The sequence below is a fragment of the Sinocyclocheilus grahami genome, unplaced genomic scaffold, assembly GCF_001515645.1.
Source record: "Sinocyclocheilus grahami isolate Dianchi unplaced genomic scaffold, SAMN03320097.WGS_v1.1 scaffold502.1, whole genome shotgun sequence".
Taxonomy (NCBI): Eukaryota; Metazoa; Chordata; class Actinopteri; order Cypriniformes; family Cyprinidae; genus Sinocyclocheilus; species Sinocyclocheilus grahami.
In genome coordinates this window covers 403,142-428,593 of record NW_015505681.1, presented here as the reverse complement: position 1 = coordinate 428,593, position 25,452 = coordinate 403,142, and the positions used below count along the sequence as shown (strand labels likewise).

General features: G+C 36.5%; 2 protein-coding genes and 1 pseudogene across 4 annotated transcripts; 2 read left to right on the top strand and 1 right to left on the bottom strand.

Moving 5' to 3' along the window:
* The first annotated feature begins 630 nt into the window (after positions 1-630).
* On the top strand, positions 631-8,256 carry LOC107554454 (synaptotagmin-like protein 4). 3 transcript variants are annotated; one of them, XM_016236960.1, is made up of 17 exons: positions 631-763; positions 1,810-2,025; positions 2,183-2,292; positions 2,531-2,645; positions 3,248-3,382; positions 3,461-3,557; positions 3,670-3,763; positions 4,665-4,754; positions 4,830-4,927; positions 5,163-5,341; positions 5,524-5,614; positions 6,054-6,215; positions 6,315-6,423; positions 6,508-6,616; positions 6,699-6,910; positions 7,482-7,616; positions 7,869-8,256. In XM_016236960.1, exons 1-17 carry the CDS (start codon positions 660-662, stop codon positions 7,913-7,915), a joined length of 2,103 nt encoding a protein of 700 aa, XP_016092446.1. In that variant the 5' UTR covers positions 631-659; the 3' UTR covers positions 7,916-8,256. The 3 variants fall into 3 exon arrangements, with proteins under 3 accessions (XP_016092446.1, XP_016092445.1, XP_016092447.1); XM_016236959.1 differs by having other exon boundaries at positions 4,653-4,753; positions 4,835-4,927; positions 7,869-8,255; XM_016236961.1 differs by lacking the exon at positions 7,869-8,256 and having other exon boundaries at positions 4,653-4,753; positions 4,835-4,927; positions 7,482-7,864.
* Positions 8,257-8,383: 127 nt separating this feature from the next.
* LOC107554442 (sushi repeat-containing protein SRPX2-like) lies at positions 8,384-11,264 on the bottom strand (annotated as a pseudogene).
* A 1,557-nt stretch (positions 11,265-12,821) lies between these two features.
* LOC107554453 (protein phosphatase Slingshot homolog 3-like) lies at positions 12,822-23,895 on the top strand. The gene is made up of 15 exons (XM_016236958.1): positions 12,822-13,247; positions 14,342-14,379; positions 14,484-14,667; positions 15,203-15,318; positions 15,936-16,004; positions 16,444-16,509; positions 16,804-17,080; positions 18,351-18,479; positions 18,565-18,611; positions 18,766-18,912; positions 19,151-19,351; positions 20,493-20,661; positions 20,782-20,877; positions 22,680-22,775; positions 22,900-23,895. Exons 1-15 carry the CDS (start codon positions 13,200-13,202, stop codon positions 23,047-23,049), a joined length of 1,833 nt encoding a protein of 610 aa, XP_016092444.1. The 5' UTR covers positions 12,822-13,199; the 3' UTR covers positions 23,050-23,895.
* Positions 23,896-25,452: the final 1,557 nt, after the last annotated feature.

Genomic DNA, 25,452 nt, shown 5'->3' with positions numbered 1-25,452 from the left:
ATGGGTTTCTGTCATTTGCGTTAACATTTATTATATTTTGTTGACTTAATGCATCCAGAGCCATTTGTTTGTTTTTGTATTCCTTAGAAGCAGGGCTTGACTCTTGAGGGTGGTGCAGAACATGGAGATCAATGTATCCGTCCTGACTGAGTCTGAGCAAGAATTCATACTAGAAGTCCTTCGGCGAGATGAGGAGCTGAGGCGCTTGGAGGAGCTGCGCGTGAAGTGAGTGTCACTGTTTATAAATAAAATTTTTTTTTTAAATGTTAATTAAAATTTTAATAAAAAAAAATTTAAATTAAACATTAATTAAATTTAGCTTTATTTATGCAAACTTTACAACTGCTACCTGTTGTGGCATCATTTTTTTTAAAGTGTTCATTACACATCACATTAAACTTTTTATTTTTAATACACTACCGTTCATAAGTTTGGGGTCAGTAAGAACCCTGAAAACATGTATCATGGTTTCTACAATAAAATATTTATCGGTGAGCAACATTTGTATGTTACTCGGTAAGCGGTTGTATGTGGTTCTATGGGTTTCTGTCATTTGCGTTGACATTTATTATATTTTGTTGACTTAATGCATCCAGAGCCATTTGTTTGTTTTTGTATTCCTTAGAAGCAGGGCTTGACTCTTGAGGGTGGTGCAGAACATGGAGATCAATGTATCCGTCCTGACTGAGTCTGAGCAAGAATTCATACTAGAAGTCCTTCGGCGAGATGAGGAGCTGAGGCGCTTGGAGGAGCTGCGCGTGAAGTGAGTGTCACTGTTTATAAATTACATTTTTTTTTTTAAATGTTAATTAAAATTTTAATTAAAAAAAATTTAAATTAAACATTAATTAAATTTAGCTTTATTTATGCAAACTTTACAACTGCTACCTGTTGTGGCATCATTTTTTTTTAAAGTGTTCATTACACATCACATTAAACTTTTTATTTTTAATACACTACCGTTCATAAGTTTGGGGTCAGTAAGAACCCTGAAAACATGTATCATGGTTTCTACAATAAAATATACCGTGTGTGCCAAATATTAAGCAGAAACCATTTACAACAAATGTTTCTTGAGCATCAAATCGTATATTAGTATGATTTCTGAAGGCTCATGTGACACTGAAGACTGGAGTAATGACTGCTGAAGATTCAGCTTCACAGGAATAAATTACATTTTAAAGTATATTAAAATGTATTAAAACAGTTATTTTAAATGGTAATAAATAATATTTCACAATACTACTGTTTTAACTGTATTTTTGATTAAATAAATGCAGCCTTGGTTAGCATAGCATTCTTTCAAAAACCTTTAAAAATCTTACTGACCCTATACTTTTTAATTTTATGTTTGTTTAATGTCTATTTCTATCAAATTAAATCACACCAATCAGGGCTTAAGGCCTGTTCACACCAAGAACTATAATTATGAAGAAAGCTACATTATAAGGATCACTATATTAGCATCCACACCAACAGACGAAAATGTTCTGTTTATTGTAAGTATGATCTGCAGTTTTGTCATCTGCCGCTTTAAATGCTTGAGCTCTTTAAAGTCTGATGGATTCTGATTGGCCATCAGTGTTTTTTTTTTATTATTGTGATTCTTCTGTGTCATTATCCTTATAGCCTTGGTGTGGACTTCCCTATTCTCACAAAATTTGAATGATTATTAAAACTTTAAAGTTATCATTATAGTTATCATCCTTTGTGTGAACAGGCCTTTAGACTCTATTTCGAACTTGGAAAGGATGTTTATCAGGCAAAAAATTCTGGGGAAAAAATAAATGCTGATTTTTGTACTCTTAGGAAGCTGAAAGCTGAGTTGCTGGAAATCAAAAGAAAGGGTGCGAAACGTGGCAGTGGGAAATACAGTGAGCGCAGCTGTGGCCGCTGCCAAGAGCCTATGGGCCTTCTGACCCGCAGCGGTAGCCAGTGCAGAGTATGCAAACATCAGGTTTGCAGAAAATGTCAATCTATGCGACCCAACGGATCTTGGATGTGCACCGTGTGTGCCAAAGAGATGTGAGTGTGTACCCCATGCCTCCCAGCACCCCTCTCTTTGGCCTTAGTCCATTTAGAAACCCTATTATTAAGAGGCACGTTAGACTGGAAAATGAGGCCCTTGCTTAATGGAAAAGGTTAATGTTCAACAGAAACTTCAGTTTTTTTTTCCTTTCAGAGATCTGAAGATGTGCACTGGAGACTGGTTCAATGACGAGAGGGTTAACCGCTATTCTACAGCTCCTGGACACGACTTAGTCCGAGTTTCCCTCAGGAAAAGGCCTCTGAGTGAGTGCAGGAAGCAGATGCCAGACAGTCTGATAGAGCAGTGTGAACTTGAACTTTCTGTTTTTATAAAGGGTGGAAAGTAGATTTTGTGTGTGTGTGTGTGTGCTTTCACCAAGAGGAGAGGACATAGGAATAATTCTCCTGTTTACTTTAGAGTTAAATGGCTGGCAGTGTTTTAAGATTAATCATTATACACCACTTACTTCCCCTTTTTAAAAATTACATCTCTCTGTTCTAGGTAAAAAGCATGAGACAACTGGGGAAATGCTATTAAACAGAGCTGAGTTGAATTCCAGTCAAACTGTTCCTGTGCCCAAGCCAAAACTGAAGGACATTGCACTAGCAAATAAGAGGTGTGTCTTAATCATCACTTATTATATAGTCTCATGTTTCTACTGAGCAAATAATGTAATGTACTTTATCATTTAATTATTTACAATTTCATTTAAAATATTTACTTTTTTCCAACCATCTCTTTAATAATTCTGTTATATAATTTTGTTCTATTAAAGATCTTTCAGACCAGTTCTTTGTTAAAGAGATAGTTCACCCAAAAATAAAATTTCTATCAAAATGTATTAATCCTTGTATCATCCATTGTAACCTGTATGCTGCTATTTTTTTCTGCAAACCACACACACACACAGTCTCGCACACAGTCTCTCTCACACACACACACACACACACACACTATGAGAGACACAAATGCAAATGCGTTTGATAATAATGTCTAACCTGTTTGTTTGAGATCTTATCATTGTTATGTTCCACAGGACAAAAAAAAAGCATGTAGGTGTGTAATGATGTTAGGATGAGTAAATAAAAGTACATTTATATTTGAGTGTACTATTTCTCCAGCCATGCAGTGTCAGTATAGTTGAGGTGTTTTAATGTTATTTATTAGGATGACATCTTTGTCCAGCACTCTATACTTCATCCCGTCTCATTTTTTCAGCTCACCTCTTGAGACTTATGAGGGACTTGATGTGCGAGAGCAACAGCATAGTGACACAGAATCAATAGAAAAAGCCAGTCTGGGCAGCAGCCTTGCTGAGACCGAATCATCCCACAGTACCCCCCTAATGCAAAGGTAAAATCTGTGTATGAGACACAGAAATCCATGTCTAATGATGTAGTAGTGTGATGCAATCCTCTGATTTGCACCTAGAAAAGAGGAGCCGACAGCCAAGACTAGTCCAGCAGGCTCTGCAGTGTCCATCTTGATGGTCCCCGCTAACAGTGAAAGCCCATCTACCAATGAGACAGTAAGTGTTTATTCATAGTTCATCCTGTTTAGCCATATAATTTCTCTGTCCTAGTTCTGTTCATGTGTCACCTATTGTCTTGCTTTTTCCACCATCATCCCTCCAAATTAAGGCCTCATTAATTCATCACAATGCGTGCTCTGACTCATTGCGTGATGTGGATGGACTTTTCAAGAAAAGTGTTAGAAGAATGCACAAACTATCAGGTGACATTATATTATGAGTATACACTATTCAAAAGTCTGGGATCAGCAAGTTCAAATGTGACAGTTCAGTCATTTATAATGTTTCAAAAGATTTCTATTTCAAACAAATGCTGCTCTTTCTATTTATCAAATAATCCTGAGAAAATGTATCACGGTTTTCCACAAAATATTAAGCAGCACAACTTCATCACAGGAATAAATTACATTTTAAAATAGATTAAAACTATTTTGAAATGTAATATTTCACAAAATTACAGTTTTTACTATATTTTTTATCAAAGGTTTTTATTTATTTTTTTTTTTTAAAATTTTTTTAGTTGGATTAAGTTGTATGTTAACATGCGCTAACTTTTTTATTTTATTTATTTTATTATGCTTCCATTTACAACAAACAAACAAGGTACATAAACACATCACATAATCTAACAACACGTGAACAGCCTTAGGTTGAGCATAACCAGTGACAAACAAGATCACAATAAACCAATAATAAAGAAGAAAAGAAATCAATAAATAGAACAAATAAAACAAACCAAAAGGGGCGTTTTACTTTAGTTTATACATGCCCCAAAAACGAAATCAGTTTGAGAGCTTTCTTGTTTTTAACCAATTCTAAAGACTTGCACAAAATTTTAAACTCATTCATCCACTGGTTAAAGTTGGATTTAGATTTACACCATCTACATTTATGAATGAAAATTTTCCAAGACAAAGCAAGAAATATTTTTGATCAAAGTAATGCAGCCTTGGTCAATATAAGATTTTATTATTTTTTTTATAAAACAATACATAATCTTACCGACCCCAAACTTTTGAACGGTAGTGTACATACATGTATTATTATTATTTTACTCTGGGTTTTAAAGATGCAAACACTGTTTTGTCATAGATATTAAACCAGCCTCCACACTTGATTTGCGTAAAGATGGAACAGAAAATGTTGCACCCTCTATGGGAGATAGAAGCCAGTCAGTTCCTGGCCTTAATGCTGTGAGTAAATTTCAAACAAATTCAAACTATTTTAAACCAGTTTGCACTGTATTATTCTGAATGTCTGACTTGTTTCATAAGGATGATGAGGAGGAGGAAGATATTGATAACTTGGTGAATATACACAGGCAGAAATTCGGTGATAGCTCGGGAAGTCTGGGAGGGTACTCAAGGGTAACCCACCTTAATATTATTAATTGGAATAAAATTAAATATTATTAAAATGTAATATAAAAAGTATTATTGAAATGGTTGAATTGTAAATAACTTGTTACTAATAATACAACAGTATTTAAATATTATTTTTTTTTGTTTAAATTGATTTTATTCGCAAACTAAATAAAAATTAAATATTAGACACTTGAATATGCTGGGCAGCTGGTGTTCTTTTTCTGTTTTTTTTCCACAGGCCACTCTTGGTAGTACAATGAGTGTGTACAGTGAAGCAGGAGACTACGATCGTGTGAAAGTGAGTGGAGATATTTTCTTCTCTCTCAGCTATGATGAGCCGAGCCAGAGCCTGTCTATTGTGGTCCGTGAGTGTAAAGGACTGGCTTACGCTGATGCAGCAAAAAAGAAGTGCAACCCGTAAGTGGGCCTCCACACCGCATATGCTAAGTGATTTCCATGTGGTTTCTTGAGAGGGTCTCAGTTCTTTACTGTCTTCCAAGAATAATAATTTTTCACCAGTGAACCATACTAGTGGGTTTCCCCTGTACAGAGAGAAAATCACTGCTAAACTCTCCCGATTGGTTGATTCCTTTTCACAGATATGTCAAAGCTTACCTCCTCCCAGACAAGAGCAAGAAGAAAACCTCAATCAAACATAACATTAACCCCAGTTTTAAGGAAACACTGAAGGTATAGTTTCAATTCCTTTAAGATCGTATTTAAAAATAGTAGCATTTTCAATAAATTGATTCTCAGCAAAATCAAACTCCCCAAAATAACTAATTTTTCATGGTTTGGAACAACAAATACTATCAGACATTGATACCATTGAGCAATAATAGCAACACTGTTATATAGTGCTTTGCTTTTATGTCAGGTAATTAAAACCCTGCACACTAACTTCAGGTTTCGAATGGGCTTGGTATTGACAGAGAAGATAAGTACACTGTTATCACCGAGTCACAGTCAGATAAATATTAGTTCATATGCTTGCCCCATTTTAATCTAGAGCGAACAGCATGCGCTGTTCATACAAACAGACTAAACAACTGGCCAAAGCTCCTACATGGTAACCTCTTACTTGAATATATTTCATATTGACAACCTGTCTTGTGCTTGCTTGTTGTAGTATTCCATCAGCCGCACCCAGCTGATGACTCGAACACTACAACTCTCAGTTTGGCACTACGACCGTTTTGGCCACAATGCCTTTCTGGGAGAGGTGGAAGTACCAATGGATAGCCATGACATTGACTCTGCACATCAAGAGTGCATGGCTCTTAGAGGAAAGGTATATACTTGTTTTGATGCCACATAAATATGCCACTGTACTCAAGTTGTTGTTTTGTTTAGTAGTACCGTTACATATTTTTTCCGTTTGTCTTCATAGGCAGCTGCCCAGCCAGCATCTCCATTCGATCAGTACAAAGGCGAGCTGGTTATTTCACTGAAGTGTGTCACAGCATACAAGACACATGCAGAGGACTCTAATGGAAAAGGTGAGGGAAAACACAGTTAACATATCTATAAAATGTCTTTAACTAGTGTTACATAGTAAATTATGCCTCTATTCTCTACTGAAGGAAAAAAGACCATACCCGCAGATGGTACTGAGCTGCACGTGTTGATCAAAGAGGCCAAAAACTTGACAGCCATGAAAACTGGAGGCACATGCGATTCCTTTGTGAAAGGGTTTGCAAACATGTTTCATTACATCTGTTTTGTTTTAAAAGGCCCTTGTTTGTTTATTTCTACTATTAACTCTATTCTTCAGGTATCTGCTGCCATCAAAGAGCAAGTCTTCCTCAAAGAAGAAGACTCCGGTAGTGAAGAAGACAAAGAACCCAAACTACAACCACATATTTGTGTACAACGACCTGAGTCTGGAGCAGCTGAAGGATGTATGTCTGGAGCTCACTGTCTGGGACAGAGAGTCCCTGTCCAGCAATGACTTCCTGGGAGGAGTTCGCCTCAGCTTGGGAGGAGGTAAGAGCATCTGCTGCTACATATTCCTTTGAGTTGAAATCAATTCAGAAGCCTTTATCATTGATTTCATTACTGAATTCACTGACTGCAGACACCAAATTCAGAAGTATCACTTTTTCAGTCAAGCTTTATTGATATGATTAATGTTAATACAACTGGAGCTGATAAGATCTTTTTAATGTCTCCTATGTTCTCCAAGGCTGCAGTTATTAGATAAAAAAATACAGTAAAAACAGTAATATTGAGAAATGATTATACATTAGTTTGATATATTTTAAAATGCAATTTATTTCTCTGATGACAAAGCTGAATTATTCAAAGCCATCCAGTATTCAATGATCCTTCAGAAATCATTTACATTTATAATTTGATGCTCAAGAAACATTTCTTATTATCAATGTTGAAAACAATTGTGCTGCTCAATATTTTTTTTTGTGGAAACCACGATACATTTTTTCAGCATTCTTTGATATATATATAATAGAATAGAATATATATATATATATATATATATATAGAGAGAGAGAGAGAGAGAGAATATTCAAGTCATTTTAAACTGATGTTTGCACAGTGACTATCAAGGAGGGAAAGGAAAAGTGGATGGAAGACTCCACAGGGGAGGAGATCTTGCTGTGGAAAAAGATGATGCAGTACCCCGACTCTTGGGCAGAGGGCACTCTTCCACTGCGCTCTTCCATGGGAAAGGGCAAGTAAAGATGCTGCACAATACCCCCCTCCCACCCCCCAAACCACAGGGGGTTACACATTCCACATTTGTGTGTTGCTGTTACAGCTGTGCAATATGAGAACATTAATGCATCACAGTAATATTTTAAAGTCTTTTTAGGTTAATGCATCTTTTATATTTTTTTAAACATTTAAGGCAGTTCACAAATAATGATGTGGAAATGTGCAGCGTGTATATGTTAATGATATTTATTTCCTTTAAATGTTGCAGCTGAACGGATGTTTTCAAATACAACATCATTTGAATCCTGTTCTTAAAAATGAATGTTTGGAGACCGTAAATGTTTTAATTTGAATAACACTTTGGTTTTAAATGTGCACTTAATGTACGGCCCAAAATGTGCATGTTTAAACACAATGTATTTTAATGTCATAATGCTGATTTACTCCATTGTGAGCACCTTCTTTTTAGGAGCTACACAAAAATACCAGCATTTAATAAATATTACATCTTTTTAAGAATCCACATTGTGTGCTGTGCACTCAATTATAGATAGTTAAAATAATTTTTCTTAGGAATATGTATATCTTGTGCAACCCCACCTGGCAGTTTTACACTTGCATATTAAAACCCGTTCCAGACTAAATCACATTTCCAGCTGTGATTCTCTGTGAGTAATATCTGCAGTATGTCGATTTAAATGATTGTTTGTCTAGGAAACAGGCTCTTGAGGTGCCTGTTGCTATAAACCCACAACATCAGATCTGGAGTCGATCAGACCGAGGTCAGTCACAGAAGTCCCTGTTCATTGCCAGTCTCTCTAGCTCCTCCTCTGTGAGGAGATACTCCTCTACGTAGGAGTTGAGCTCATCAGAGGTGGTGGGGTTAACAAAGCACTCCCGATCCACACCATACTCGTCCAACAGCACCATGGTGAAATACGCTGTAGATATATGCAGTGCCTGTCTGTTACATACAAACAAAAAACACATGCAAACAATAATTTACCACTTTTAGATTGGAAACACATGCATAGTGGAGAGAATCAACAAAACATTTTCCTTCAGTATAGAGTCCCTGTTGTTGCAAAACCTTATGAAAGGGTTTTGTCCAAGATATTTTAATGTGGCTTTTATCAAAATAAGGTCTGGTCTTGACTGGTCAATATGTCTCTCCTGGAACTTAAAGTCAGCATTAAATTTGGTTTTCATCCCATGGTATTTGATATACAATGAGAAAGCTTAGACTTGATTTTATTAATTGGGAACCTGCAGGATATTAAAAAAGTAAATATGGTTAATTTCATGTTGACTTTGAGTATTTGTTTGTAATATTGCCATTGTCATCTGCCAGTATGACTTCCATGTAAGTCCTTAAATACAACAGTTAAATATACAGTATTTATCATGTAAACACTACTGTAGATACTCGGTAAGTTACCTAAGTCCCTCTATGACTTCAGGCTATAGTTGTTGTTCTTTGATGCGGCACACTGCACGAAGTGGAGTTCCTAAAACATGTCACAGATCAAGACCACACCCAGCTTTCTGTGTCAGAACATTCCCACAGTCATATAAGTATGCTTCGTAATGAGATTGTAACTCTCCTTTCTTAAGATTATTTTTGCTTTAATCAAGGAAGTATCTATATTACCTGTAGCATAATATTCTGAAGCCTGTACTTCTGGTTAGCGTTATCTGGGGTAGACACAACAAGAAGCCTTCTCTTTTCATAAAACTGGTCAAGCAGAGCACCAGCGGACCTGACACCTGTTTTTATGTCCATTACTAAAAGATAAAGCAAACGTTTCACACAACAATGAGAAAAATATTTGAATGTATGTGTTTCAATTAAAAATACACATAACCTCAAGCACATACTCACATACACACTGAACTGCTTCATCGGACCAGTTGAGCTGACAAACGCGAGTTGCAAAACCTGTCCTTTCGAAGCCAGGATCACAATGGTATTCACATACAGCCCCATAATTATTGCCATCAGATAGCCATGCATAGGCGGCTTTAGCTTTGGACATCGCCTCACTGAGGGGAAAAAAACTTTCAGTTTAAGACATATATACCACTCTATAGTACAACAAAAGTGCAGCTGACTGGATCTAGAGAAGGGTGTTAAAACCTTAAGTCATATTTTAATAATATTAGTTATAGTTAAAGGGATAGTTCACCCAAAAATGAAAATTCTGTAATCATTTACTCATGGCTTTATTTTTCTGTGGAATGCAAAAGAAGATATTTAGACAAATGTCTCATGTAATGAAAGTCAGTGGGGTTCAATATTTGTGTTCCACACAAGTCATAAAAGTCTGAAACAACATAAAAGTGAGTAAATGATGACACCATTTTCATTTTTGAGTAGACTATCCCTTTAACACTTTGAAGCAGAAGCAAATCAAAATATTATACTGGCTTTACTTTCAACATGCACTGTAAATTTGCATGTGGCTATGTTGCGAGCCTGGTCAGAGACTTTATATCGAATTACATGTATTCCTTCAGGAAATCGGATCCAGACTCCGGTCCATTTCGCAAGACCCTGATAAAGGATGACAAAAATGCAGTTTACAAGTTGCCTCTTTGACACCGAGGAAGTTGGATGGCTTTCATAAAAATGTGATGCACATACTGTAGTGCTCTGTCAGCAGTATCTGTAGAAACAGGACGCTCCCATGAAACCAGGGCAGTTACTTTTCCTGGTTCTGCTACCTTCACTCTGGACAAAGGACATTTCAGCTTGGGGGGGGGGGGGTCATGATCTGAAACAATGTAATTTTTATTCATTGTTACAATGTCTTCTCTCTGGCCTAAATAATGATATTATAGCATCTGCAAACTATCAATGAATACAATTCATTTCCAAATGTACCTGCACACGTCGGTTCTGTGCCACTCCATGTTCCCTCTTCTTGGCACATCCGGTAGTGATCTCCCTCAATCTGGTAGCCTTCATAGCAGTTGTAGTCACACCTGGAGTCTACCACAAAACCACGGGTGCAACTGTACAGACCGTGGTCAATCAGAGGCAGAACATTGCAATGTATCTCTGAGATTCAGACGTAATATAAACACATGGATGGTTCAACTAAGGATAGATTGCCAAGTACTCTGCAGCAGCTGCCTAATACATGTTTCTGAATCAAAGAGCTAGTTTCTCTGACACAATTATTATGACACCTTTTAAGTATACTTACTTCGACAGACAGCGGATCCAGACCAGCGGCGGTTGGGCATGCACTGCACAGATGATCGGCCCAGCTGTTTATATCCTCGATCACAGGAGAGCAAACAGTGAGTTCCAAGCGAGCCCCAGTGGTGCCCACCTCGAGGAGAAAAACAGGACACTTCCCCATTACATGGCACCACTGCGGATCTGACAGCAAAAATGTTTTTTAAGTAACTGTAGCGTCTCGCAATTAGCCATATTGTATAATTTGTGAGTGTATTTTTACATTTGTAGTCCAACTGAGGGGTGAAATAAGTCTCATCCTCATGCACAACTTCATTGGTGTCATGGTAAGAAGATGCTGAGCCTAAAAGAGCAAACATAAAAGCTGAAGCTTTGATCTCAAAAAAGTCTTCTAAAAGTAATCTTACAAAAGACAGTCAAAATATTGGCCAGCACATCATCGCAACAAATCAGCTGCATCATTGGTATCCTGCGGCCTCAGCAGTAGAGAAAAAATATCCCCAACCACCCCTGTTTTTGTTTCCAAGCAGCACAACCACCATCATCATTCTTTCCTCTCACACACGTTTTTATGGTTTCACATACACAAACCTCTTTAATACTCATTGGGGGAACTCTTTAGTTTATAACCATGAGCTTTCCCTAAAAATAAAAGGATCATTTCAGGAAAAATATACTGAGAAGATTGTTAAAGGGAGCTTTAAAAACACAAAGTTCAATACTGTACAGTATGTATTAACGTCAGACGAAATCTAGGACAGAATTGTTTTAACCAATGTCAAAATCGCATTTGCCAAAAGGTGCTGCCCCCTGCACACAGAAAACTGAAGATCCAGCCAAGTCAGGGTTTCCAAGTCCATGTTTACTGGATTAAGATCTTTGAAAATAATTTTATAGAGACTAGTATTACGATTTAAGTTGTAAAAAAAAAAAAGAGAGAGATATGTCTGAGCAAAAGAAGATTGGAATCTAAGCTAATGATATGGAAAGAGGACAATGGCATGCAAAGATGTTGCCAGGCCTAGAGGGATCTCATTTTAAATATCCATCCAGTTTACAACCTGTTTGTCCTATGTAGGGTCGGGGGATGCTGGAGCTTAACCCAGAGTCTTGGTTTTTAGGCAAGGACTCGTTATCGACAGATGGACATATTTTAAATACATTAATTTAAATATAGAAATGTAGAATTCATACTCCTAGAGACTGACTGCAGCTGCCTACAGTCTAAACTAAAGAGTTGTAACGTACCAAGACTGTGACTCAACATTTGTCAATACCCACACTGCTTTACAATACCTGGGAAACATTATGTAGCTGTCCTTAAGAGGAAACGTTCCAGTTTGTGTGAGGAAAATGTTGTTCTCATTTTCACAAACTATTTGATTCTCATTTTCGTAAACTATTTGAAACTGTGCAGAAAGCCAAACCTCATTGCTCTTTGCCATTTGTTTTGAATAATCAATTCACTTGCATAGCATATACTGTACATGGCAAGATATTTATTTCTTGCTTGCTTGTTTGTTTGGCTTCCAAGGTGGGACAATCGACCCAGAGATGACAGAGGTAAAGTTCTTCATTTTGTAGTTCAAATTGGGGCTCTTGACACAGATGGTGAGCTCTCACTCAGTCATTTACTGGGTCACTAGGTTATAATTACAACTGTTTAGACATTATGGAAATGATACATGAAATAGTGATCAAGGATGAAACAAAGTATCTTTAAGTCTATGTTTTGTAAAAACTGCTAATTTAGCCAAATGTACGTGACTTGTTCCCCTTGAATCATTCAGACAAACTAGTGGGCAATTGTATTACATTTAACTGGTTTTAATGATTAACATATTTAGCGGACTCCCACATTTTGTGTTCCACATTTTGGTGCAGGAACAGAACATTTAGTAAATGATTTTGTTTTCAGAATTTGTACAGAAGTTGAAGTGTTAAGTATACGTTTCTTTCTGCGGTGAAACCCTGTAGAAAATGAAGGGGAAATAAACTGCTCTTTATAAAATTGTATTTGACCTCCTGAGGTTGATGATAAACACTCTCTGAAGGTTAATAATCTCCTTTCTCTTACATTTTAAATGTAAAATTACTTCATTTTTTTTTTTAAACGAGTTTGAGGGCCTGTTTTGTACCCTATTTTTGGAAAGGATATATAGGTGGCGAAATGTATGTGGATGTTATTAACAGATTCTGAGACTGCTCTGAAATAATTCAGTCTAGTGGCACTATAAACATCTTGATTTAGTATTGCATTTTCCGATGTAGTAGCATTCATCAGTTTGTGTGTTTTAAATTTTTTTGTCCTACTCAACCCAGTAAACTTGCAAGCATTCTGTTGAGCTGCTCAGACTCGTCTGCTGGTGTTAAAGCAGGATAACGGGCTGTGGAATGGCTTTGCTGACCTTGCACAGAACGCAGTCTATTTGCACAACACCGGTGAGTTTTATTTTGCTTAATTTAAATGTGCATTTCTAAAATGCTACAGAAGAAAATCTGCACTTTTTGTGTGTCAGTTGCAGTTCTCCACACATGCTTTCACCCTACTCCCACGCCCTCCGTGTGTGTCCAGTTACTCTACACCTTTTTCTGTACACAAGTTTATGTATAATTTGGTAGTGCTCCAAATGCTTTTCAAATTTGCTGTGAATCTGAATATGAGAATTCATTTCATGCTGTTCCCCCCAAAAAAGCCCCAGAATTATGTGAGGATTCTGCTAAAGAGTCAAAATGCCTGATAACTTTTATTGCTGTTCTTGAGCGATATTGGACCATGTCAAGTTCTCTGTCTCTATTGTTTGTTTGGTAGGCTTTGTATTTATTATATAGCACAAGATTCCCCTTTCACTCATAACCCATGCATACTGTGTATCTACTTCTATAAAACACTATGTTCAGACTATTTTGAGTGAAGTCTCACCGGAGCTTTAACCTAAAACCTCATTGCCCCTCCTCTCCACCCCCTCTCTTCCTTTTCTTCTTCTCTCTGTCTGGACACGTCAGTCACATAACAGGTAATGTTACTGTCTCCTCTTTCATTCCATAGAAGCACTGATAACAGCCTCTTTGGTGTCCTTCTCTCTGTCTTCCTCTCTCACTCTATTTGTTTCTCTCTGTTTATCGTCTTTAGTATGAGCTTCCTCAGTGTCTTATCATACTGTCACTGCATTACAGTTGGCAATTTTGTCCAAACGCCTAGTCATTGTGTTTACAGGTTTCGTTTGACATTTTTATTTATTTTTTATCCAGTCACTCATCTCGGAGTGAGTTATGGGTGAGAAAAAAGGCTAAAAAGCCCTTCCCAGGTGCAAGTTTTTATTCAGCTGTTTTGGCAAATAGCACTTACTGAGTCAGATGATCCAGAGGAGTCAAGCAGAATCTACTGCAGAGTCTGTTTGCAATTAAGTGCATCACATAATCAGTTCACCCACCACCCATTTTTAACATCACCATTCTCTGGGCAGGTCTTAGGGTTATAATGTCCTGTAACTTCTAATTCAATAAATTGTAATCAGCTTAAATTTATTTTCAAGGATGAGCCTATCCCAAGAAGAGGAAGACTTCAGAAAAGGTCTGATATTGTGATACAGTTTTAATCATGTGTGTGTATTTTAGTGTGTATAGTGTTTCCTCCAGAAATGCGTAACTGATAAATTTTTTATTTCTGCACCCCAGAGAAAGTTTCGCCCTGGTTAAGGGGGCAGTGCTCCTGGTGGAAGAGGGAGAGAGGGAGGGATTACATGAAGAAACCGTACCCTCTCTGCTAGGTCCTAGGCAAGGAGGCCGAGCCTCTGACACTCAACGCAGACATTTGCACGCAATGATTTCGTTACTACGACCGGAGGACACAGTCAAATTGGTTAGGATTTCCTCAACCCACTCTTGTTTAACTACACTGCCTTTCTATGCTCAGGGTCGCCATGGTCATGGTAACTCCAAATTAAACAAAGCCTCTATTAAATAAATGTTGTAATCACAAATGACTGGAAAAATAATTGGTGTGAAAATACCTCATGCATTTGCACTATTTATTGTCCATGTGAGATTTATGGAAGTGTTTGTACTAGCTGCCTGTGTATAATGGAGGCAGTGTTTTGCATGCGTAACATCACATGTTCTGCAATGTGGTTTCTGGAAACACTTTAGTTTGTTCCATCTTCTGCTATGCAGAAATGACAATAGCTTTGTCTTTAAGAATACAGTTACACACAATACAGTTTACTTGCTAAATTGTGTAATAAAAACAGCATGCATGGGTGCTGTGCTTGAATTATAATAATGGAAAGATCTCATTTTAATTGCAGTAATTTTTAATTATCCTAATGAATCCAGCTCAGACTTCTGTGTCTGATTCATTAGCAATGGACCTGAATTTCTCTTTCTCCCTCTCGCAGGCTGTGCGTTTGGAGTCTGTGAGCCCAGTCAGAGTGAGGTATTTGCTTATAGTTGGCACATTAATAAAAAAACAGGAGAGTCTACTTCTTGGCATAGACTTCCCAGGCTTAAACAGGTAGCACATCTTTATAAACTAAGTTATTAAGCCATCATAAGCAGATTTTATTTCATTAGAGATAAATTCCAAAATATTCAATTGTATGTGTGACATACCTGTTAAATGTTTGTATGTCTATTGTCTTACAGCCTAAATACTGTTGCATTTTTGATAACATCTGTTCACAACACACAACTGAATCAAGGAGATTATTTATTTTTAACATTCTACTTTTTTGGAAATGGAATGTGCAGATATTTTGCAAACTTGGTGTCCTTGTTTAGTAGCAGGGATAATTCACCCAACAATTAAATTTATTTACTTGCCCTCATGTCACTCCAAACCTGTATTACTTTATTTGTTCTATGAAACATAAAACGTTATTTTGAATAATGTTGGTAACTGTTGATTTTTTTTGTATATGGACAAAAAATGCGGAGACATTTTTCAAACTATATTTTGCACATATGAAAAATATACACTGTATTTAAAAAAATTTTTTTGGGGGGGTGAATTTCTTTAAACATTTAGCAGATTTTTAAATAAAATGTAATTATTTCAGCCTGTCAAGAAATGTCTCTCACTCATTTTCTCTCGCTCTCTCTCTTTTTTTTTTTTTATAAACTCTTCCTCAGTGATGAGTGCACTATTGGACTTGTCTTGCCAATATGGAGTGACACACAGGTTTACCTAGATGGAGATGGGTAAGAACATAAAACTGATTCATTCTGACCAAAAATCAATTAATAAAGTGCAAATATATGATAATGATAGCAGGGAAAGCAAAAAAACGCAAAAGTGTGTGTTTGACTTTCAATTTTATGAAAGAGCAATCTTGATATCATTATCTTGTCATTAAAGTCAAATTTCACATAAGCTTTTTAATGTGGTTTGAGATTTTAAATTGAAGGGAGCTCAAGTACAAAGTCTTTGCTTCTTTAGAAAATTAGGAAACAGTCAACACTAAACTAAATATAACTGAACTTGATCTAAAATAAAAAATGTAAACATTTAAAATAAAATAGAACTGTGCTTGGTTTGAATGGAAAACCTTCCACTTTATAATTTATCTTAGTACACTGTTAAAGCCTCCACCCCAGACTTCTGCTTTTCTGACAGTTTGTTGCACTTGTTCTTTTACAGAGGTTTCAGTGTGACATCTGCAGTAGTGACACGAATCTTTAAGCCTGTGTCCATTCAGACGATGTGGTAAGGTTTAAAGCAGGAAATGCTGAGGAAACAACTCGTTTCCTCAACCATCAACGACATACAGTATGACTTTGGTCTTGCAGCCAGCACACACTTAACTGCACACAGTTATAATGCTATTTGTTTTATTATTCTGATATTGCCTATAACTGTCTTTCTTCTGGTCCTTAGTCAGTCATCACATGTACCCTGTTAGACCTCTGCATAAAGCCTCTAAATTAGCTCTGTAACTTGTAAATATGTTTGTTGATTGCTTGTTCACAGCACTCTCTTGTCTCTCTTACTTTGCTCAAGGTCAGTGTTGCAGGCGCTGCATGGCTGCTGTGAACGGGCCGTACGTGGGGCTGTCATACCTGGCTGCGGACTGGAGTGGGCACAGCATTACAGAGAGAACGTGGAATCCGACCAGCACTGCCTTAATGAATGGGCGGCCATGACTGGCCTGGAGTCAGTCAGGAAGGACACTGGAGGGCGATCGTCGTCGAATCGGGAGTCAGTGGAGAGGGAGATCAAAGCCCAGCTACGAGATATCATGAGGACTGAGGACTTGGAAAACATTACCTCTAAGCAGGTAAAATGAAAGGGAGTAAGGCTTTACTCTGCTTTTCAAACAGTGTCCCACAACATCACCAAGCTCTCCTCTCTAGTCACCTATAGACCACTTTTTATGATCCAATCAGTTCCTGATGGATAAAATCAAGTTCCACTCTATATTTTTGGGTGTAAATAGGTCATATAACAGAAGTCAAATGGTTGAAAACACAATTTCATGTTTACATCTGAACTGTAAAAAATTCACGTTTATTTTACGGACATTACAGATTAAAACACAATGCAATGGAGTGAAAAATACAGGTAAAACACCTGTTTATTTATTTATTTTTAACAGTATGTTATGATTGGTTAACTTTTTGCATATGTATGCAACGTTTTTTTTTGTTTTTTGTTTTTACGGTTGTGGGTTTGGTGTCCATCCTTCCATAACAGGCACTTTGCAAAGCCAGTATTGCATTGCGACAATTTGCATGTTTTTGCAGCTTATTTTCAGAAAGTGGTCTGTGTGGACTGGATTTATTTAATTATGGCCCCTTTAAGGTTATTCAAAGTAGTCTACAGTTCAAAACTTATGGGGTTGGTAAGATTATTATTTTTTTTTTAATCATTTTTGAAAGAATTCTCTTATGGTCACCATGGCTGTATTTATTTAGAAAATACAGTAAAATATTAATATTGTGATATTGTTACCATTTTAAATAACTGCATTCTGTTTTAATATATTTTAAAATATAATTTTATTCCTGGCAAAGCTTAATTTTCAGTGGCCATTACTTCAGTGTCACATGATCCTTCAGAAATCATTCTGATGTGCTGATTTGGTGCTCAATATACATTTTTTCAACATTCTAGCAAATTCTAAAGAACAGCATCTTTTGAAATATTTTATTTTTTATTATTGTTATTATAAATGTCTTAACTGTCACTTTGAGAAATGTAATGTGTCCCTGCTGAATAAAACTATTAATTTCTTTCAAACAAAACTTACTGACCCCAGTCATTTGAACGGTAGCGCAAGCCTGAAGACACACCTTTTTAAGACTCTCTTCTTCTAGAACTTACTTAAGGTTAATGTGCCTGGGCTTGTTGTCTTATCCACAGAATCTTTGTGGTATAAACATGAGCAACATTCAGGAAGTCGTTTAGTGAGAAGCTTGATTTGATGTTTGTAAGCATTGTATTTCATGTGACTTGCCATTTAATGTGATTTGTATCCCAAACCCATGATCTTGGAGTTTCTAGCACCATACAGTTGAGCTACAGTCACTCTTTCTGTGTGTTTTTAGGTGCGAAAAGCCCTGGAGTCCAAAATAGGCATAGACATGAAAGACTACAAGGAGTATATTGACAATGAGATGATGGTCACAATGGCACAGATGGACAAACCTTCCAGAATCTTGGACTATCTTTACTTGGTGACTGTTGACATTAGTCTTCTGCCTTGTCTGCTATACTGTTGGAAAATACACAGTCATTTATTTGTCCTCTCTTCCCCCAAAGGGTTCCGAATGGAATGCTGCCAACTTTGAAGAACTACAGAAGAACAAGTATACAGGATTAATTAGGATTAAAATAATAATTAATGGTCAAATTCATATATTTTAAATAATTGACATAATTGAGTTATCCTTTTAAATTAACATTTTTCTGCAGCAGATGAATAGAAAGAACAATTATTTTTATGATTTTTGTTTTTGGTAGTGTGGGCTACATCCTGAATGTTACCATGGAGATTGACAACTTCTTTCCAGAATCTTTCACCTATATGAATATCCGAGTTTACGATGTGGAGGCGACCAACCTACTCTCACACTGGAACAACACATACATGTTCATCAGTGAAGCAAGGTGCTCAACACACACACACACACACACACTCCTCTTCCTCATTTTGGTTTATGGATGACATGCATTTAGTTTTTGTGCTTGCAGTCTGCCTACCCTGACTGTTAAATGCATTGGTTTATATTAAGGCACACATGCAGTATGGAATACCTAACCCCCTGTGAAATATATTAGCGTATGTCTTTGTGTTCGGTCTCATTCTAATATATTATGTCATTGTTTTGTACTGATGATAATACAGGAAGAGTGGACAGGCCATACTGGTCCATTGTAAGATGGGCGTCTCTCGCTCTGCCTCCACAGTAATTGCTTACCTGATGAAGCAGCAGGGCTGGACATTAGACCAAGCCCTCAACCACGTGAGAGAAAGACGGCCTATAGTGCAACCCAATGAAGGTTTCCTCAAACAGCTGCATACATACAGCGGCATCCTCAATGCCAGGTGACTTGCACTCTCATAATGGTGCTGTACCGAGATCGGTCATCATACTTGAACAAACAAGCATTCACACAGGAATACTGACATTTTCCCACTTGTATAGTATCTCAATAGATGTTCAGGTACAAACAAGTCAAGTCTGGTTTATTGTTCAATCATGTGTTGACTGAATAGTGCAGATACACAAACTCATCTCAAACAGTCACAGCTATGTAAGTTTGGGATCTTGAAAGAAGTCTCTTACGCTCATCAAGGCTGCATTTATTTAATCAAAAATATCGTGAAATATTGTGAAATATTATTACAATTTAAAAGAATATATTTTGAAATGTAATTTACTTCTGTGATGACAAAGCTTTTTAGCAGTCATTACTACAGTCTTTATTGCCACATGATCCTTTAGAAATCATTCTTGTATGCTATTTGCTGCTCGAGACATTTCTTATTATTGATGTTGAAAACTGACGATTAATATTTTGGGGGAGAGATTATAAAAATGTTTCATCAGGATACATTTTTTTTGAAAGTTCAAAAGCAGCAATAAACATCATTTATTTAAAGTAAATAATAAATCTTTTGTAACATTATAAATGTTTTCACTGTGACTTATTCAGCAAGGTCGCACTGAATTAATCAAAAGTATTAATTTCTTTCAAAAGAAATCTCACCGACTCCTAACTACTGAATTTCATTGAACGGTAGTGTATGTATTACACAGCTTTCTGAAATACTATATTCTGATTGATCAGGTGCAGCATTAACTGTTTACTACACATTTAAATTATAGACATTTCGATATATGTACAAAATACAGACACAAATTGGTATTTGCCGAGGCTTTATGCAGCATATTGTGTGCAGAAGACAGATTTGTCAAAATGTAATGGAATTAATGTCAGTTGCAGTCTCTTTCTTGACTCATTTAGTTGGGATATCAAGACATTTTTACACAAAATTGGACAGAAAAGACTAAATAGCCTTTTTTAATTTTTATAAAAACAAACGGTGATAAATTGAAACCACTCACAGAATTAGGTATATATATATATATATATATATATATTTATATTTATAAGCAGTATAGTGTACACTTTTCAGTAATAAGTACTGAAATTCATTCCAAACATTGCATTGTGCCATGCAGTAAACAGCGCCACAGTGCCCTGTGGAGGAGGAAGTCCAAGCCAGAAGTCCGTCAGCCATCTGTCCACAATGAAGCAGCTGCAGGGAGTGAACATGAACAGAAAGAGGAAGAAGATGAAGACTCAGAGAGCCCAGAAGAGGAAAGCAGTAATGAGGAGGAGGAAAGAGATGTAAGAAAATGTCATATAACATTCAAATTTGATTAATTGAATTGAATCAGTATGTCTTTAATTTCCAAATTGGTTTTACTAAAAAGTATATGTTTATTTCTATGCCTCTGTCATTCTCAGGTCTTTGGTGAGCAGTTGGATGAGAATGTTCCCGACACGTTTGGGGCAGATACAGCTACATCCAACCCACTTATTACTGTACAAGAAAGTGATAAGGTTAGAGCACTCAGAGAGCACTCAATTCATTACATTTAACCATTGTAAAGGCCTTCCTGATGTTAATGTGGTTTTCTTTACTATTGCACAATCCTGCATCATATTTGCTGAATTAAATCGAATACTTGTTTCTTAGTACTTCTGGGGTGCTGATTCCAAAAATAGTGCATGTTTTTCTCTAGCACATCACACTTTCTCACAGTATATCGTGCATTTCATTGCATTTTTGCTTTTGACACCCATTTGTAAGGTGAAGAGGTCTTGAATTATCCCTTAATCACCAGAAAAACTGCCACAAGGTCATGATTCCTATCTTTTTCTGAGCCAACTATTTGTTCAGTTCTTAGCCGATTTCCATATGTATGAATTATTCTGAAGGTATGAATTATTTTATGCCTAATCCTGATTTCACGGTTAGAAATTATGGCCCGTGGCAGAAGAAAATGCTAACGTGACCCCAGATGTTTTGTTTGTATCTATAAAAAGAGAGAGGAAGGGAGAGAGAGATCTTGTTTTGTGATAAAACTGTACATGATGGAAAGTTGTTATAGATTTTTTTGGAACTCTGCATAATCAAATTTGGTAATACTAGGTAATTTTTGAAAATTAGCTGAATTTCTGTTTTTCAGGATGCAGGGTTTTGTTTTAAAGGGGTCATATGACGTTGCTAAAAAGATCATTATTTTGTGTATTTGGTGTAATGCGTTTATGCGGTTTAAGATTCAAAAAACATTATTTTCCACATACTGTACATTATTGTTTCTCTTCTATGCCCCGCCTTTCTGAAACGCGTAGATTTTTACAAAGCTCATCGGTCTGAAAAGCGAGGTGTGTTGTGATTTGCCGAATACCTCAAGCATGTGACGAAAATGTTACGCCCCTTACCATACTGTGATGCCGTGTCCCGGCGCGATGAGACAAAACCAGTAAAACCCATTATAAACGAGGCATTTGTTGCATCCAGTGGGTACATAATTACAGATTATAGTGACTTATACTGTCTTTTTACGTGTTGTGTTGCATCGCACCGCGTAAACATAAAACCATGTCTGCATTTGTGATCGGAGAAACGCCAAACAACAAGCATTACTCTACACTGCTCAAAACTCGCGTTTGCGTTCATCAGTGGCAAATTCTTTAAATATGAAAACGTACTTACAGGTTGTGAGTCAGAAGCGCCAGACTGTCTTTGCAAAGTTGGAATTGCCACGCTTTATAGAAACAGACACCGGCATTGTAGGCTACTCTCCCAGGAAACAGTCCTCGTCCTCCGTAAAATGCGTTTCTCACATCTGATTATTTGGGTTGAAGTGTTCCGGAACAGTGTTGTAAATACAACTTAACCACTGATTTCTAGTCGTGTCCTCTTTTGGAAGGCCAAACAAAGTAGTTTCGCTTTCACAATGAAACACCGCTTCTCCACGACATGGTGGCGGCGGCGGCAGCAACAATACTACAGCGAGAATCAAAGTTACGCCTTCTTTCTTTGTGTGAATATTTGGGCGGCGTTATGCAAATTTTCACACATCGTGACGTAGACATGTGGGGGCGTGTTATAATGAGCCATTTTAGGTAGGCGTGGTTGACTTAACATTTATAAAGAATATCTCTTTGGATTTGAGACTTTAGTCTTTGCAACTTTACAGATCTTCTTTATGCACCAAGAGCTTGTAACACTCCAAAGAGAAAGGAAAAATTAAAATCACATCATATGACCCCTTTAAATAGTGGTTTGGGTGCACTGAAATTAAGTACTTTTTTTTTTTATTTTTTTTTTTTATGTTTGCAACACTTTATCCTAGGTGTCGTCTAGCCCCAGCAGAAGTGGCAGGATGGATTTGTTCTCTCTAATGCAGTCTATTCAGCTTGACGATGAGGACAGAGGGATCGATAAAGAGGTGAGGAAAAGAAAGTCTTTGATTTTTTATTTTATTTTTTTTCCCAAATATTTTTATTAATCAGTTTTGCTTTTGAACAAAGCACATAAAAACAAGCATTAACTGAAGAACTCCTGTTGTTTAGATCACTGTCAGTCAGAGACTTTCTCCTGCGCAACGAAGGCGGAGTCATGGAAGAAGAGGCTTGGCTCATCAGAGAGTGCATGTTGATGTTTCTCCTGAACCAAGCAGCAGGCAGTCACAGAACACCAGCCAGGATGAAGCTGGTATCTGAAGCACTTTAAAAAAAGGTCCGTGGTAAGAAATATGGAGAGAGAGGAATAAAAACGTAGAAAGGTGAGGAAAAAGAACACAAATAGTGACGTTAATATAAAGGAAACTCTTGCACAAGTCTTATCCTCCTGATTGTATCATTTCAAGTTCTTTGACAAGTCATTGCACAATCAAATTAGGGAATTTATTCATATAGATGCTGTATTAAGGCTCATTTAGGTAATTTTAATTTTTAATTATACTATATTCAATATTCAACACATGAAAGCACATGGTTGCATATCAATGGGTGTCTCACAAATTTTTCCCTCACCTGTCCATCTAGCCCAAAACTCAGAAACTGTGGTCAGTTTTAGGTGGATTGTTGAAAAAAATCTATAATGGCCGATTTCTTTCAGCCACCCCTTGTCAAGTGAGTATTGTTAAAGAAACCGTTTTCCTCAGAGCATTATCATTCAAAATGTCACATTGTGCCTTTTGAAATCTTTGTGTCCTTTGCACCTTCATACTGAGCCATAAAATTCAGTTTACTTCACAGATTTTAATATGGTATTAGAGTGCGAGTGGAGTATTTCTCTATGGCTGTTATCTCTCATGTCATTATACAGAAACATGAACTATTTCTCTCTATAGCATTGTTTCATGTTGTTTTTAATAAATGAACTAGAGTATGATTCACACATTTTAGGAGTCCTATGCAATAATCTACTTTATAGCTGTTTCTTCTCCATGAATGTGAAGCTTTATGCTACCTCTGTGGAGTGAAAAAGTGTAGAGGACGCAATCAAGGATTTAAACTTTTTATTTCATGTACACTACCATTCAAAACTTTGGGGTCAGTAAGAAATCTGTGCTTTTTATTCAACAAGGATGCATTAAATTGATCGAAAGTGACATTTATAACATCAAAAAAAAAAAAACCGCACAATTAAAACAGAAACTTTTTTAAAGAAAATGTATCACAGTTACCATAAAAATGTTAGCACAGCTGTTTTCGACATTGATGATAATAAGAAATGTTTTTGAGCACCAAATCCGCATATTACAATTTCTAAAGGATCATGTGACATTAAAGACTGGTTCAATGGCTGCTGAAAATTTAGCTTTGGCATTACAGAAGTAAATTACTTTTTAATATATAAATAAAAAAAGTTGTTATATGCAAAAATATTACTCACAATATTACTGTTTTACTGTGTTTTTATATCAGATAAAGGCAGCCTTGGTGAGCATTCAAAAACAAAATCTTGCTGACTCCAAACTTTTGAATGGTAGTGTAGTTTCTAGACAGTGATGTAGCTACTCATGCTATATCATGTTTTTAACACTTGGAGCTATTTTCATGTTTTTTTTAATTAAGCAGCTATTGTTTAATAGTAGTTTTTAACCAGTACAGTATGCAGGAAACAACCTGAGAAGAGTATTTTCCTAAAATAATGTGCCAGTTATTTAACCTTCTCTGCTGTTTCAATCATTCTGCATGATGGTTCAGTGCCTTTAGTGGATAGAGGTGGACCAAAATAACTACATTTGTTGGTTTTTATATTCGTGCAGTTAAAACTAACACCGCTAACTCCTACATATTACATGTGTCTTTAGCTATAGGGGTGGTTGATTTGTGTCTTTGCATGATGTCTCAAGTATCAGACTGTATGCATGCTGTTTGTACTGTATGTAAGCCTGTCTTTGTGAAGCATGAGTCCTGTATGTATAAAGTATATACAATCTGCTGTAAAACATGTTGAAAAGTGTGTACTGTCATTGCACAAAGTGCCAATGTTGTGAAACCAAAGTTATGTTGTGGAATGTTCCTAGTATTGAGGCGCCACTAGTTTTGCAGTTCTTTTTCACATGAGAATGTTTTAAATTGTGTTAGCGATTAGATGATGACCTACAGCCTTCAAAGTGCTGATTTTCCTCACCTAGTATATAATGTGCCATGCCTTATCAACTTCAAAAACGGTGTTACATTTTATCCTGATGTAACTAGAATTTCCATTGTTAATATCAGGTGGCGTTAAATATCAAGACAAGGTTGATGTTGCTTTTTTTATTTATGACTGATCTGAACATGTATCTTTTCAATTTGATATACAATGTTGTCTGTGCTATAAAAATTCAACTGAATTTATCAAGGTGGCTTGAGAAATATCTAACGGAAACTCTGTCATTGTTTTTGTATCACTTTGAGTGTTTCATTGTAAGATATTCCTATTCTTAACGCTACTGTAAAAGTGTGTGAAAATTCACATTTATATATATATACTAGTGCTTTACATATATTACTGGAAATGTCTACTAAAATAAACAGGTCATAAATTGTAGCTAAGCAATAATCTAAGTGTGGGGACTGATTAAAAATCATTCATCAATATTTAACTTTTTTTTTACTGAGCTGTAGTAC